Genomic DNA, 15,669 nt, shown 5'->3' with positions numbered 1-15,669 from the left:
CTTGCTATTGCAACCAATCACCCATCTTTCTAGTGGGACAAATATGATGACTCAAAAGAAGAATAAAATGAATGAAAATTAATAATTATCAGTCATTATACTACCAACCCTGTGAAACAACAAAATTGATGTCAAGTTTAAATATTTTTTCTTCTAAAGGAATGCATAAGAAGATTCTCTTCCACCAAACTGCTTTTAGGTTATCACTTCACAAGTAAAATAATTAATGTGTCAAATGCTATGGCTAATACTAAATCACCATTAAACATTAACATGTGACCTTGAGACAAATACATCCATAACATTTTGATTTAGCAATCAAATCAAAACTCAAAAGTCACCGCTGGACTAATTCTTAAAATAAGAAGACACTGCTAACTTTTCAGCCAAAATGGTCATTTTATATAATGAAAGAAAAACATATGCCATCCAAGGAGAATCAAACATTAATACATGAAAATCCAACTCAATGGAAAACCAATGTATAACTTTATATCATTAGTAAACTAATCTTTTAAAAAAAGCTAACTCATCTTGACAGAAGAGTGAACAATAATCCAACTGACAAGCCAGCAATACAAATGAAGGAAATTCCGCGAACTCGAACAAATAATGTATTCAAATTCTTAGCAACCTGGAGAGTCAGAGTCAAAATCTGTAACCTACCTAGCTCCTCCATCTTCTTAAAGAAGTACATTGGCTTCAATGATTGCCTCAACATGAAGGCCAAAGAGAATGGAAACCCAAATGCCACAGCACTCATCATTGAAACCTCAGGAATAGGCGAAGACTTAGTGATATAAGCAATCCAAGCTCCAAGGCCAAGCTGAACCAGACCCAGAAAAGCCACAGCTTTACTCAAACTATAGATGGTCTTCATCGTCCCTTCTAGAACTTCTCGGGTCTCATTGGCTAAAGCAGATTGGTCACGCTCCACTGTTGGTCCCTCAATTTCTTGGTGCTTGAAATCCGGGTTTTGACTTGGGTATTCACTAGGCTTTTGGGGTTTCTCAGATTCTGAGGATGGTTCAGAGGTTGAATAAAATCTGGGTTTTCCTCCATGAAACCAATCAAGCTTGAAACTTTGAGGGTTTTTAACAGGGTTTAGGAGTTTCCCAGTGTGTATCAATGAATTATAGGCTGAAATATTTCTGGGTTTTTCATTTGGTGACCAATAAAGACCAGGGTTTTTGAAATTGGTAGCAGAGCTTGACCATGATCCAATGGAACCAAGATTGGAACTTTGGGGGTTTGGCTGTATTGGGGCTTGAAATTCAATAAGGTTGAAGCTTGGGTTGGAAAGTGTTTTGGCAGAGATGAGGGAAGTGGAGGATGATGAGAATAAATGAGGTGTTTTTAGAAGCCTAGAGCTAAACCTGCGTGAAATCATGGCGGCCATTTGTGTGCGAGAGAGGGACGAGGGACAAGGTTTTTGTAAGGAGACACAAGGTTTGGCCAACTACTATGTTTTAGCGCAACGACTTGTAGCACTTGTTGAAAGAGTTCTCTTAAAACTTTGGTATGTCGGTTTGACTTTGGTTGTTTTCATCCCATCTTCTTTTCTTTTTTTTTTTTTTTTTTTTTTTTTTTTGGATATTTGAGTGCTTGTTTGGTAGAGTAGTTTGAGTAATATTGTTTATATTTTTTTGAAATATATGTGGATGAAAAAGTATGTGGAAATGCGAGTAATGTTGTTTAGAAACTGAAAACATGTGTTTAAGATACTTTACCAAATGGGCCCTGAATCTTTTATTACAGACCCTAGTATACAGGGGTTATCATTGGGTGCGGTGAGTGAGACTCACTTCTATATGAGAGGAAGGGTCAAACTTAGGTTATAGTGTTTAGTATTACTAGACTTGTTGAGATGATGACATGTGTTCACTTTTAAACACGTGTCTAAAAATGAACACATGTTATCATCTTTCCGAGTCCAATGCACTAGACCTAAACCAAGTCCTAAGAAGAATAGAAGAGAAAGACATGTGTCACCATCTGGGACTGAAATAAGAGCTATGACTCACTGATGTTCTTCCTTGCAGGCTTGAACCTAGGAGATAAGATGCTAGAATGATAATTTTGCAAATATAAAAAAAGTCACTCTAATAGCTCCTACCCTTTTCGATTATCAAAAAACTACTCTCATTTTTTACTTTTCCCCCTTGTAAAAGGATCAAAATCTAACTAATCTACAATATTACTTTATAAATTAAGTCCTATGGTTCTTTGTGTGAAACTTATTTTATATTAGTTTTGTATTGTAGATCACATTTCTTTTTATTGTCTATATATGAAAAAACTAAAAAACTAAAAAAATAAAGTTTTAAAATAAAATTGGCAAACTAAATTATATAAGAACAATAATATAATTCCAAATGTGATTACATATGTTTCTACATAGGGGGAAAAAAAAAATCTTACCTAAGATTAACAAAACGTAAATGCAAAAATTTACTAATGCCGCATCCAAAAAGTGACAAAAGATATTTATTTAAATTAAAAATTATGTATACCAAAAAAAGAATTCTAATATGGATTTTTTTTTTTTTTGAGAAACATAATATAGAAAGTGAAATATATATTCTTTAATTTTTTTTAATATAAGAATATTTTTATTTAAACTTATTGTCCTAAACCTCAAATTGTAATGAGCGGACCTTGTCTTGACCTTTTCTTTAATTTTCCCCCCTCTTTGCTCCAATCCTCAAACTTATTATTACAAAACAGTTGAAATGATTTTCCCCCCTTTTATATACAGTTGACATGTTCTTTGATAAGAATGAAAATAATGTTAGTGATGGGTTGATATTGCTCCAATCACAATTTACCATGTTAAAATGTGGTGAACAAGATGGTGAAAAATGTTGTGTTGCTCATTATACAACAAGTTCCTAAAAGAAAATTCACTATTTACTTAAAAATCGCACATTTACCAAAGAAAATATATAAACATCTTAAAATTGCGTTTAGATGCTTGAATTTAGATTTGAATTTGAATTTTAAAGTGATGGATTTGAAATGTCTTAATTCTAAATCCATAAATATTTAAGTATGTCATATGGATTTCTAAAATTTTATGAGATAAGAATTTATGATATGTCAAATTCAAATCCTTAACCTTTTGCAAACTATCCAAACAAGGTATTTGGATTTTAATCACCCAAACCCTGCCATCCAAACACACCGTAAAGATACACATATATGAGCCAAACAAAGAAAATCAATGGGAAATCTTAACCTTAATACATTACTTGAATAATATAAAGATAATAATTCATCATTACAAAATTCATAGTGCTAACAGTACAACATCTCTTCCAAAGAAAAAAAAAAAATCAGCACAACATATTGAAATTCTGTTATAGCAAGATTAATGCATGCAAACACTAACAACATAACAAAGAAAACACCCTACAGCCACAATAGAAGCTGAGAAAGCAAAGGCTGATCCATCATCTATGGCTGGCGATGGAGCAATCTCCTCCTCATAAGCACAAGCTCTCATCAACTGTGAGCAAACCATTGCACTGAGCCAAATGGCTGTAACCAAGGAAACCATCATGAAGGCCAATGGGCAATAACGGCAGTGACACAAAACTTAATTAGCAATTGAGATATATATATATATATATATATATATGTGGGTGAAACTTTTGGACTTAGTAATAATTTATAGTGTGATATGCTAAAAGAAAGAGGAAAAAGATTTATTAAAAGGGTTAAAAAGTAAGGAGAATGCATGGTTGACATGTGTGACATGTGTTGTGAGGATTAGTCCTTGTATCTTCAGGTTGTCATTCATTTAGATAGTCTCATATGCCACGTTGTGTCTCATAGACTCATACTACATTTGTGATTTGTGTAGAGAATATTAGAACGTGTTTAAAAGATTCCTTATGCCCTAAATATCATGATGACCAATAGGCCAATGCTGCAACTAGAGAAGCATTAAGTTGGTGAGAGGATAGGGTTTCAATTAGCTCAATTGCCTAGAAATAGAATTCGAGTTTTGCTTATATACCAAAAAAAAAAAAAAAAAAAATCGGTTAACATCTTAGAGCCTTTTAAAATGGAAGTATAACATCTATTATTGCATAACATTTCGATTCACTTTGGTTTATTTCAGTCCAATTCGATCCATTTTGTTCACTTTAGTCCATTTTCGTCCACTTTGGTCCAATTCGATTTAGTTGGTTCACTTTGATCCATTTATATAACATTCGGTCCGTTTTGGTCCTATTTGGTCTAATTCGTTCTAATTTAGTCCAAATAGTCCCACTTCAGTCCACTTTGAAGTATTCGGTCCATTTAAATCTAATTCGGTCTATTCAGTCCCATTCAAAGAATGAGAAATTTAAAACTTAAAAATTTTATTTTTATTTTTTTTTTAGAAGAAAAAGTTTTAGTTGTACAAAAAAAAAAATTAGAAAAAAATTCATAATAATAATATTTAGAAGAATATGGACCACTTCAAAAAGAATAATATCAATCAAAAGCACTAAAAATAATAAAATTATATAATATATATTTGTAAAAATAGAGAGATAGAAATTACTTTTAGAAATTATTTAATTTTTAGGAAGAAAAAATTATTTACAATAAAATTTAGAGAATAAATTATACATTATACTACATCTCAAAATAATTATATATATATATATATATATTTTCATGCATAGCTACAACTAGTTTTTTTGGGAGAAAACCGCCCCAACTATGGGAGTATTATTAAATCTTATTCAAATCAAAGTTGTAAATAGCAGAAACGTCTAGAGAAACAGTCTCCATCCAGACTACAAATGGGTCAGACTCCAAGGCTCATCTAGCAAGCATATGACTATACGAGCAACACAATTTCCTAATTGACGAACATGACAGAAAAGAATATCCTGGAAACCAGCAGCAATAGTTTTGATATCTTGGATAATGTGACCATAAGAGGAGCTGCAACTATTTAGTATAAAAAGGAAACAATGAGAGATCATTCTACCTTATACTTAGTCCTATTATGGCTCTAATTAAATTTCCTCCCATTTACGCCAACGTACATAACAATATGGTAAGTAAATCTGTCAATTCTTTTGCCTTCTCATCTTTTCTTGTAGGCCAAAATAATACAGCAGAGAGGCAAAGCTGATTTTTAGTTATATGACCAAATAAAACTAGAAAACAAACAGATCTTTCTGGAACTTGAAGCGATTCTCTATATAGTAATATTAATTGGAGAACAAGAATCAAGGGATTTGATATAAATGGGATGTTGCCTAATGAATATATATATTTTATACAAGATAGAATTTCTACTCTAACCTAATCTAGGTGTATATGTGTGTGAAGTTTTCTCCTAGAGACTTAAACCCCGGCCCTTACCCCTCATACCCCACAAGCACTTATACTTATGGAGTGACCATCGCACCAAGGATATGCAAGATACATTTGCATATAATTAATTTAAAGTTGAATTTTGATTTCCGATTTCCATACTAGCGTTCCTTTCATCATGGGATATGATTATTCAGTCCACAATATCAAAGATTTTGAGCTATAAAATTCTTTCTATAGACTTACAGAACAGTTACACTAGTGATTGGAATTTGAAAGAATATTATTGTCAAATTCTCAAAAATTTCATTAAAAAAAACTTATTTACTATTTAGCCAACTTGAAATCACAATTGCCATCTCTCTTTCAAGTTGAGTCTAAATTGGAATATTGAGAAGAATTTGCTTAACCAATATACAAACCATAGGCACATCTAAAATCATCAAACACGACTGGTTCCAGAAAAGAAAACCATGCACAACCCAAATATATAATCCAAATAACGTGCACGAAATGCTCTTCTTTTCTAATAAATCAGACCATTCACATAAGGCATAAAATAAATTAGAATTAGAAATCCAAGAATAAAGAAATACAAATATAAGAAAACTCAAGAACACCCAAAAAAGATGTAATCTTTATTCCCTCACTTAAGCTCTATACCTTAACTTGTTTTAATTAAACATCTAGTACAAGTAATAGGCAACAAGTGACACAAGAGAAGCACCAACAAAAGAACCAACAACTGGGAAAGTAGCTGAGGCACCACTGCTTGGTCCTGGTGCTGGAGCTGGAGCTGGAGTTGGGGAGTAATGATGATGATGATGGTGATGATGGCCTTCATGAGCCAACACTGCACTCATTGAGGCAACAAAGAAAAGAACAGCACAAAGGATCTTCACCATTTCCATTGAGGCAAGAGTGAAAGGCAAAAATCTTGCAAATAAATGAAAGGATTATATCACCAACAATTCACCTTTGGTATTTGGGGGCTGTTGAATGAGGGTTGGGATTGAGGGGAATTTTATAGGAGATAACTGAGATTTTTTTTTGGAAGGAAAAAAGGAGCTGATTTTAAGTTTCCTTTTTTAAACATTTTATTTGGTAGGCTTATGATTACTTGATTTTGTTTGGTAAGAGGGTCAAGGATATAAAAGGTATTTAAATTAATGATTTTGAGGTTTTTAAAATTTTTTTTGAGAAGAAAAATAGGTAATTTTGAGGTTTTAAACTTGATTTCTGGTAAATTTTGTACAAGAAAAAAAAATTTGGTGGGTGTGCGGTATGCCTTTAATTATCTTGAGTGGTATCTCAGTGATAAATGTAAACAACATTCCTCATATTTACATTTGGGATTTGTGGATGTAAATTTCATCTCATATGTATCTGTTTGGGCCATTCATGAATGTGAATTCCTTTGGTATACAAGACAATTGTCATATAAGTAAAAGCCAATTGGTGTTTTAGTTTAATGATAAAAAAACAATTATTAGAATCAGACAATATAAATTAAAACTCTTAAAAAAATAAAAAAAAAAGACGGTTATCACATAATTTGTATAAGATAATTATACCTTGTAGGTGTTGATTAAACTATTTATGAGAACTTCTACGGATGGCAAAAATGCCTTATTTCATTAGACTCAAATTGTTTCACGTGGGTTATTTTATTTTATTTTATTAATTTGGTGGGATGATGGGGGGTGGGGACATGTTTTTCTCTTCCAATAAGCTATGAAGAGAATTCCGTTAAAATTACGCTTTTATTCTAAAAAATTACAACTAAAAGATGCCAGGAGTACTTTAGATATCCTATTTGTCTCTTTACATTGTTTTTTCTTTTCGTGTGGAAAATTATACTTTAAAGTTTAAACCTCTAATTTAGGAATAAAATAAATTAAATCCTGTAATTTTAAAAGTAACATAAAATTTTTTTTTTTTAAAAAAGTAACAAATTAGTTACTCTTTTTTTTTTTTTTTAATTATTATTATTTTTTTAATTTTATTGCTTACAACAAGGGGGGAGGGAACCCAAGCTTTTCTATGATAACACTAAATCAAAAGTCTCTTGGTCACTAACACAGTTACTTGGATAGTTGATTTTGTACTGAAGTTTCTTTTTCCAGTTGTTAAATTCATTCGTAATGGTTGTTCCAACTTCCAAGATCACAACTTAAGAAAATAATAAAAATAGTCTTTATGTGATTATTGGGGCATTTCCCAGGGAAGTGTCATATGTTTTGTGTTCTTGTACTTTTAAAAGGCTGAATAGAATGGAGTGTTTTGCAGCCTATTAGCATGGGTCCTCATCAAATTTTTCCCCAGACCAACTGCTTGCTCTGAGGCTTAGTCTTTGTCTACTCTATGCCAGCCAGCCACTTATCCAACAAAGAGGATAACAAACAGGTTTAGAAGTCGGATAAATGCTGTGTATACACATATGAGTAAAATCTCACATTAAATATCTGATAATGACAAGTGTGGATAGTTAATATAATATAGAAAAAGTTAATGGATGTTTTAAGAACATTGATTTATAAATTTTATGGGAAAAGAAAAAAAAATTAATTTTTTTAACTATTTTTTTTTCTTTTTTTAATGTTTTTTTACGAAAGTGGTGTCAAATTTTTTTTTAAAACAATTTATTAATAATTGCCCAAAGGGCACCGTTAACATGACCCATATAACATAGTTAGTTCCAAACAAAAATAGGTTCAAGCTTTTGCATTAAATGATGTTCATATATATATATATATATATATATATATTATGTTTTGGAGTGTCCCTAAAACAATCTATAAATTTGATAATTTAGATTAAGATCCTCAAGAAGGCTATAAAATTCCTAAAATCTTAATCAACACGATAAAATCCAATATACTAATTTTTACAATGGTTGAATACAATTTTGTGATTTATTGTTCATATGAGTATTGCATTAAAATGTTATGTAATGTTATATTAATTACTCAATTAGGAGTCTTCCCTAATCATTATCCCCAACAGTAAATTAACCATGATTTTTTTTTTTTAAATCTATAAATTGGATAATTTAATTGGATTAAGATCTTCAAATAGGCTATAAAATTCCTAAAACCTTAACTAACATGATAAAATCTAATATACTCATTAATTTAACAATGGATGAATAAAATTTTAGGAGTTACTTTTCATATATGAATAATGCATTCAGATGTTGAGTAAGGAATTTCTGAAAATCTATGATTTTTAACAACATTTAAAAAGCATTCACAACTTGTACAAAAAATAAATTAAAAGAAGTCATGCATAATCCAAGATTTTATAACCTATTAGAATGCTTTTCCATAGTATCAAATCATTCATATATAGTACGTGCATAAAAGAAATATATAAGAACTCTAAGAAAGAAAAGTTAAAAGGAAATCTAAAGAGAAAAGACCAACAAATTAGTAATATATTCTCATTAATCTTGTAAAATATTCTTCTTCTTGAAGCTCCCTCTTTTTTCAATTTCCCATTTTCTCTCTTTGATAAATGTATAAATCTAGTGCAAGTAGTAGGCCACAAATGACACAAGAGAAGCACCAACCAAAGAACCAACAACAGGCAAGCCAGCTGAGGCTCCACTGCTTGGTCCAGGTGCAGGTGCAGCCTGTGCAGGTGCAGGAGCTGGTGAGCTCGTATGATGATGGTGATCAGCCAACACTGCACTAAGTGAGGCAGCGGCGAAGAGCACAGCACAAGCGATCTTCTTCATCTCCATTGTGGCGAAGCGTGATCGGCAAGAAACTCAGATACAGATTTGAAGAGTTTTCACCGATTGATGCCTTTGGAATTCGCAGCCTGTTCAATGAGTTGGGGTTGAGAGGCATATATAGGAAGAGGGTTGAGCTTTTTTTGGAATGAAAGGTTGTGGTTTAATTTCTTAGCCTTCTATTTTTAACAATTCTGTTTTGGAAGGACTTCGATTACGCGGGTTGTTTTTACATATCAGAATCGTCTAGAATTTTTAGAGTAACTATATGAAATTCTTAAAATATTGTTCATCTATTGTAAAATGAGTGGATTAAATTTTGTTACGTCGTTAATATTTAGTGTGCAGTTGACATTGGCTTAATTTTTTTTTTTATACTATTTAGCTATTTTTGTTATTATTCATGGGTTTCATTGTACTTTTAGGTACTATTCATGGGTCAAACTGTATTATTTCAGCTACTTTTTTGCTTTATCTACAGTACTTTTAGCAAAAAATTTTTAGTTTAAGTTAAATAAGCTGTTCTCAAATAGACCCTTAATATGTATTTAAATTATTGATGAAATGACAAAATAAAACCCAATCACTTCAAAATGAATTGATAGAATTTTAGGAACTATATGGTGCTTTACCCTAACAAATTTCGAGGATGTTAATCTATTTTTACATGTATGAGGATGTTAAAATGAAAGTGATTTAACTTATTGGTTTAAGCGTATTTCGTGGTAATGCCTGTTAGAGCAAAATGGGTGGAATAGAGAATTAAATGATTAAGAGAGATTGAGATCAGGTACAATATCTAGGGTAAAACTTTAGATCGTTGAAATTGAGAGTTGATTCTCAACTATTGAATAAAAAAGTGAAAAAAGTAAAAGTAGTAAAAATCTGTTGTGAGTGAAAAGGGTGTAATTGCAATGAGTGCAATACCCGATCCAAGTCCAATTAAGAGTGAATTAAAAACAACATTCTAGACGAAAAATTTAGAGAGTCATTGAAGTCAACCATGCATGAGAGCAGGGTACAGTTGGTGACAGTTCCATACTATATAGAAAGCATGTTTAAGGCAAGACGAAGAGGTGAACCATGTTGTTTGAAGCATCCAAGTGAGATTGGGACTGCATATATATATATATATATATATATATATATATATATAAATATATATATTACATGAATCAATTATTTTGTGTGGTCATGTCCAATGCTGAGATGACTAGACTCTCCAAAGAATGACATAGGGCCTCAAGAGCATATATATATATATATAAACAATGGGCATGGGCCCCCAAAAAAAAAAAAAATCTATAAGAATAAATAGATATAAATAACTATTTTAGTAATATGCTTTCACCATGGCTAATTACTTATATATCGTGCTTTTATTTTTTTCATTTTCGTTGGGGATGATTTGTACTTAGAGAGTGTCCTTGTTAGAGTTATATTAGTCCATTAGTATAAGCCTTAAGTCTATGTTAATGGGCTGATATATCTCTAACAGTCCTCTAAGTCGTATGCCTTTTATAAGCTGATCAACAAAAGGAATAGATTGCAGTTGTAACTTGTAAGGTACCCTAAAGAAAATGGCGATGAAAAAAATGACAATTGAAGTGTATTTTACTACGCAAAAGATCTCACTCAATTTGTCGTTCCGCTACTAGGTACTGCTTCTATTTAGAGAATAAATTGATTTCTTAGTGAAGTTATTGTTGCTTGATCGAGTACTAAGGTTAAATATCGTGTTGTAGTTGACACCACTATTGAACACATTTGTTTGCACTCTCTTAACAAGCACATGACATCTCTATTTCTACCATCACATCAATTTACTATGATATTCAGAGTGCTATTTAGATGTCAAGAGGTTTGTTATTTAATGACATAATAATTCTCCTTTATTAAGAGAGCCCGTTTTTGAATTTCTCATTTCATCATTTCTATTATTGTAACCATAAAAAAAAAAAAAAATACAAAAAAAAAGAAGTAGAGCTATATTATTTTTTTTGAGAGAAAATGTAGAGCTATATTTAGATTGATCACAATAACTTTTTATTTTATTTTATTTTTTTTATGAAAGGACAAAACATATTAAGATTGATTGTTATTAAAAACCACATAAAATTTTATTAATTAAACTAATTAGGAGTTAGGATGCACGCTTATATGTAAAATTGGAGATTCCCTCACAGTAGAATCATTATTTACATTTTAGCAAAAACAAAAGAGAATAGAATACTCCATACAAAAAGCATAGTTTAATTATCACGTTTCCTAAATGTGACATTAGTTTAATTGTTTTCATTCACATAAAAAAAAAAAAAGAGTTTAATTGTTTTTAAAGTTTTCAATCTAGGTAGTTGGCATCAATTTTATATGTACAAGATTCTGTTCGAACCCATTGGCGTAAATTTTAATACATCATATTCTGTATTTTATAGTTAGACTAATTTAAAGGTGATGAGAATGAGTACTTTTAAGGCATTTGTTAATAGATTATTTAAAAAAGTTTTGATATTATTTTTATGGAAAATATAAAAAGTTGTGAAAAAATTTTAAAAATTTTCTATATAAGTTTTTGGGTAAACTGTGTATTTCATTCCTATCATTTACACAATATTTCAATTTGATCCCTAATCTTTCAACTGTGTCAATTTGGTCCCTAACCTTCAATACCATGTTACCTTAGTCCCTACTGTTATCTCTTAGATGGACTAAATTGATACGATACTGAAATGTTAGAGACCAAAATGATACAATTGAAAAAGTATAAATTAAATTAAAATATGGTATAAAAAATAGAAATTATAGTTTTTACCAAAATTATTTTTTAAAATATTTTCTAATACCTTTCTCAATTTTTTTTTTCTAATACAATTTCCTTAGGTATCAATTAACTTTTCCCATAATTTAAAGCTCTAACAATGGATTCTAGGATTATTTGAATGGTAGTTGTATAAGTTTGGTCCAGCCTAATCCGCACCACTGTTTGAAAGTAAAACCCCCAACCCCGACATATCTTTATCAGCTCAATAAAAGCTCAATATCCTATTGGTTGATTGATCATAAAAGACAATAAATGTACGATTAATAATTGAATTGTGCTTATATAAGAACAGTTTCTTTTCTCTGCCTATTCACTTCCATGATAACTTCCACAATTTTGCACCTTTGGGCATGATAAATTTGTAAAATTCTTGTTCTTATAACTTATATAAGTATATATTCCCAAGTCTTTGTTGAAACAAGACGAAATTGGAATTTTGACTTGGGCATATATACTTGAATGTTTCATTTCACATGCTATCTAGCATCAATTTCATTTCCCATCTCTATCTCATGGCTAACTCCATCACAGTCAAGGTTCTTGATAATTGCTATCTCTCCCCCCCACCTAATTCAGCTCCACAAACCTCTCTCCCTCTAACCTTCTTTGACATACCATGGCTTTTCTTCTCTCCTGGCCAAACTTTGTACTTCTATGAATATCCCTACTCAACTACTTATTTCACATCCACTGCCTTTCCAAACCTCAAGCACTCCCTCTCTTTGACCCTCCAGCAGTACTACCCTTTTGCTGGAAACCTCAAGTCACCACCAAAACCTGGCAAGCCTGAGCTTGTTTACACAGAAGGTGACAAGGTTCAGCTCACACTTGCTGAGTCAAATGGGGATTTCAACCATCTTTCAGGTAATCATCCAAGAGATGTCAATGAATTCTACCAACTTGTGCCAAATTTGCCAACATGTTTCTCAGGTGAAAAACAATTACTTCCTTTGCTTGCTGTTCAAGTTACTGTTTTCCCAAATTCTGGAATCTGTATTGGACTCACACACCACAATGTTGCTTGTAATGGAAGGACTTTTAACAATTTCATGAAGACTTGGGCTTGGTATTATGGTCTTGGTCCTCTTGGAGATTACCCCATCAAGTCTCTACCTTGTTATGATAGGTCAGTCATCATTGACACATGTGGGCTTGAGGCTATTTTCTTGAAGGATTGGTGGAACAGAAACTCTTCACAAGAAATTGTTGCTGTTGGTACTCAAACCAATGTAGATTTGTCCAACATGGTTAGAGCCACTTTTGTGATGAGTTTGAGTGATATGCAGAGGATCAAGCAATGGATATTAGCTCAATGCAAAAGGAAAAATAAGTCACAACCAATACATTTATCACCAAGTGTATTAACTTGTGCATTTGTATGGGTTTGTTTGCTTAAAACCCAAGTGGGTGTGAATGAGAAATGTGTTGGTGAGGATCCAATTTATTTTGGCTTTAATGCTGGAGGTCTTACTCGATTGGAATATCCAGTGTCCACAACATATTTTGGAAATTGCATTGGGTTTGGCAGGGGAATGGCAAAGATGAATGAGTTACTAGAAGAAGATGGAATTATAGTTGCAGCTGAAGTGTTTGGAAACACTGTTAAGAGGTTAGACAAATCATTTTTTGGAGGGGCAGAGAAGTGGATTTCAGATTGGGAGGTGATGTTTGGATCCGAGCTCCATGTTATGGTTTCTGGGTCTCCAAAGTTGGATCTTTATGAGACTGATTTTGGGTGGGGGAGACCCAAAAAGATTGAGGAGATTTCAATTGACACTACCAGAGCCATTTCATTGACTGAGAGTAGAGATTTGGAGGGTGGCATTGAGGTTGGCTTAGCCCTACCTAAACCTGAGATGGATGCTTTTGTTACTTTGTACACTGAAGGTCTCAAGGCCCTTCCTTGATTCACTCTAGATTCAATGTAAGTCTAGGATCACCAAAATTTTTCTCAATTGCTTGTGCCTACTGTGATTCATGCATAGAATCAATGAGTTGTGAAAAAAATTGTATCCTAGCATTGCTCTTCTTTCTTCTGGCTTGAGTATGCAAGATGTTTATTTCTTTTCTGGTAAGAGGCTTAACATGTTCTAATTTGACCATATTTGCCTTTAGGAATACACTTTAAAAAGAGGACCCCACGAAGACACATTCCAGACAAAGTTTCAATAATTATGTTCCTTTCACCATGATTATTCATTGGAAAAACTAAGCAGTATTACTTTTTTATTTTTTGAAAATAACTTAGCAATCTTTTCTAAGTTTAGGCAGAGAAGGATCCATGTCAAATTCCTTAAAATTTTCTCACTATTTTAAAATAAGAATCTACTTTTTAGCTTCACCACCTTTAAAAATGCTCTTACCTTATTTCTTATCATTTGTGGATGAGAACATTTGTTGTACTCAAGGACCTTGTACTAAGTACTATGCTTTGTTGTACATAGCCATATTTGTCAGTCATTAGAGGCTGGTCTTGTTAGATTTGAGATTGTTTTTAGAGTCAAATTCGGAGTTCAATACCAACACAAAGAAGACCGAGTTTATCACTTATCATTGCATTTTTAAGCCTAAAAAGGAATTAAAGCCTAAACTTCAAGGGCATGCAGACAAAGGTACTTTGATTTATATCCAATGGTAAAGCTGATAACAACATAGTGTAGATCCATCAGTAAAACAACATTTTATTTATTTTTGCTAATATCAGTAAAACAACATTAAATCAACTTGTGTTCAACAATATAGTAACAATAATTATATAAAATAAAATGAAATAGAATAACAATAACACGATATATAAGTCCAGCAGTAATAAAACATATGGATCCAACAGTAGAGATAGTAAATTGTTAGCATAAATTTTTTATAAAATGAGAGTAAATTTGAGCGTGAAAAAGAGAAAGGGCATGACTACCAGTGATGCACAAGAGTAAACTGGTTAGTTTCTGATGACGTCGAAAACCGTCACCAATGGGTCACACCGTACTCGCGTCTCGAATCGAACCTGCACGACTAAACAAACTAAAGAATCCTTCAGAGAGCACCGGTGTGGTGCCGGCCAAAGGCTCTCCGACGGTCAAGTTAGAATTCCTTTGTTTTACTTAGTGCGTTAGAGAGGGTTCATAAAAGCATACCTCGATTTCTGTGGGTATTATGGATTTTATAGTGTTAAAGGGTTGACTTTTCCTTTTTGGTTTCCATATCTTTTCAATGTGGGACTCTACTCCCAATTCTCCTAAGCGTGGTGAGCAAGGATTCCCATCTCCGGATCATGGGGTTTTTCTGGACTATAGACCTTTCGGATCATGGGCCCTTACAATGTCAGTCAGTGATGGGCCTTCAAAGCTAGGACCATCATCACACAGGCCCAAGAGGCCCAGTCCGTCAGGCCCATTAAGGTAAGCCATTAGGCCCAATATTTTATCATCTTCAGTTTCTATTGTCAATCACTAGCCAAAGTGGAGTGGGCTTTTCCCACATAAACACTTTTCTTTGCTTGAAGGGGTTTAAAGGGAAGTGAAGTGAAAGAAGGAAAATGAGTGGTTTTTTTATTTTATTTTTTTTAGTGCATTTGAGCTTGGACAACAAGGTAGTTTTATGTGATAGAATATGAGGAGATGAGAGAAATAATATGGACCGTGAGCCTTGATTTATTGAGGAAACAAATGGACCATAAGTCAAGCCATCCATGTAACAATTAAAAAAATGAGCCAGTGAGCCCAATTTGTAAAGAAAGAAAATAATATAAACTATAAGCCCATCTTGTGATGTAAAAAAATATGAACAGTGAGCC

At 32.4% G+C, this 15,669-nt stretch overlaps 4 protein-coding genes across 4 annotated transcripts; 1 reads left to right on the top strand and 3 right to left on the bottom strand.

The window, feature by feature from the left end:
• Positions 1 to 379: 379 nt before the first annotated feature.
• On the bottom strand, positions 380 to 1,500 carry LOC126723966 (uncharacterized). Its single transcript, XM_050427995.1, has one exon. The coding sequence runs from the start codon at positions 1,397 to 1,399 to the stop codon at positions 530 to 532; it is 870 nt and encodes a 289-aa protein (XP_050283952.1). The 5' UTR covers positions 1,400 to 1,500; the 3' UTR covers positions 380 to 529.
• Positions 1,501 to 6,008: 4,508 nt separating this feature from the next.
• On the bottom strand, positions 6,009 to 6,233 carry LOC126724575 (arabinogalactan protein 23-like). The gene has a single exon (XM_050429056.1). The coding sequence runs from the start codon at positions 6,231 to 6,233 to the stop codon at positions 6,009 to 6,011; it is 225 nt and encodes a 74-aa protein (XP_050285013.1).
• Positions 6,234 to 8,848: 2,615 nt separating this feature from the next.
• LOC126724574 (arabinogalactan protein 23-like) lies at positions 8,849 to 9,068 on the bottom strand. Its single transcript, XM_050429055.1, has one exon. The coding sequence runs from the start codon at positions 9,065 to 9,067 to the stop codon at positions 8,849 to 8,851; it is 219 nt and encodes a 72-aa protein (XP_050285012.1). The 5' UTR covers position 9,068.
• Positions 9,069 to 12,178: 3,110 nt separating this feature from the next.
• On the top strand, positions 12,179 to 13,915 carry LOC126723965 (anthocyanin 5-aromatic acyltransferase-like). Its single transcript, XM_050427994.1, has one exon. The coding sequence runs from the start codon at positions 12,353 to 12,355 to the stop codon at positions 13,784 to 13,786; it is 1,434 nt and encodes a 477-aa protein (XP_050283951.1). The 5' UTR covers positions 12,179 to 12,352; the 3' UTR covers positions 13,787 to 13,915.
• Positions 13,916 to 15,669: the final 1,754 nt, after the last annotated feature.

Source organism: Quercus robur, chromosome 4 (genome assembly GCF_932294415.1).
Source record: "Quercus robur chromosome 4, dhQueRobu3.1, whole genome shotgun sequence".
NCBI lineage: Eukaryota > Viridiplantae > Streptophyta > Magnoliopsida > Fagales > Fagaceae > Quercus > Quercus robur.
This window is presented reverse-complemented; position numbering and strand designations above follow the sequence as displayed.

What these genes read in the sequence shown, in the direction of transcription:
- LOC126724574 (XM_050429055.1), bottom strand. Translation starts at nt 9,067, where the DNA reads ATGGAGATGAAGAAGATCGCTTGTGCTGTGCTCTTCGCCGCTGCCTCA.
- LOC126724575 (XM_050429056.1), bottom strand. Translation starts at nt 6,233, where the DNA reads ATGGAAATGGTGAAGATCCTTTGTGCTGTTCTTTTCTTTGTTGCCTCA.
- LOC126723966 (XM_050427995.1), bottom strand. Translation starts at nt 1,399, where the DNA reads ATGGCCGCCATGATTTCACGCAGGTTTAGCTCTAGGCTTCTAAAAACA.
- LOC126723965 (XM_050427994.1), top strand. Translation starts at nt 12,353, where the DNA reads ATGCTATCTAGCATCAATTTCATTTCCCATCTCTATCTCATGGCTAAC.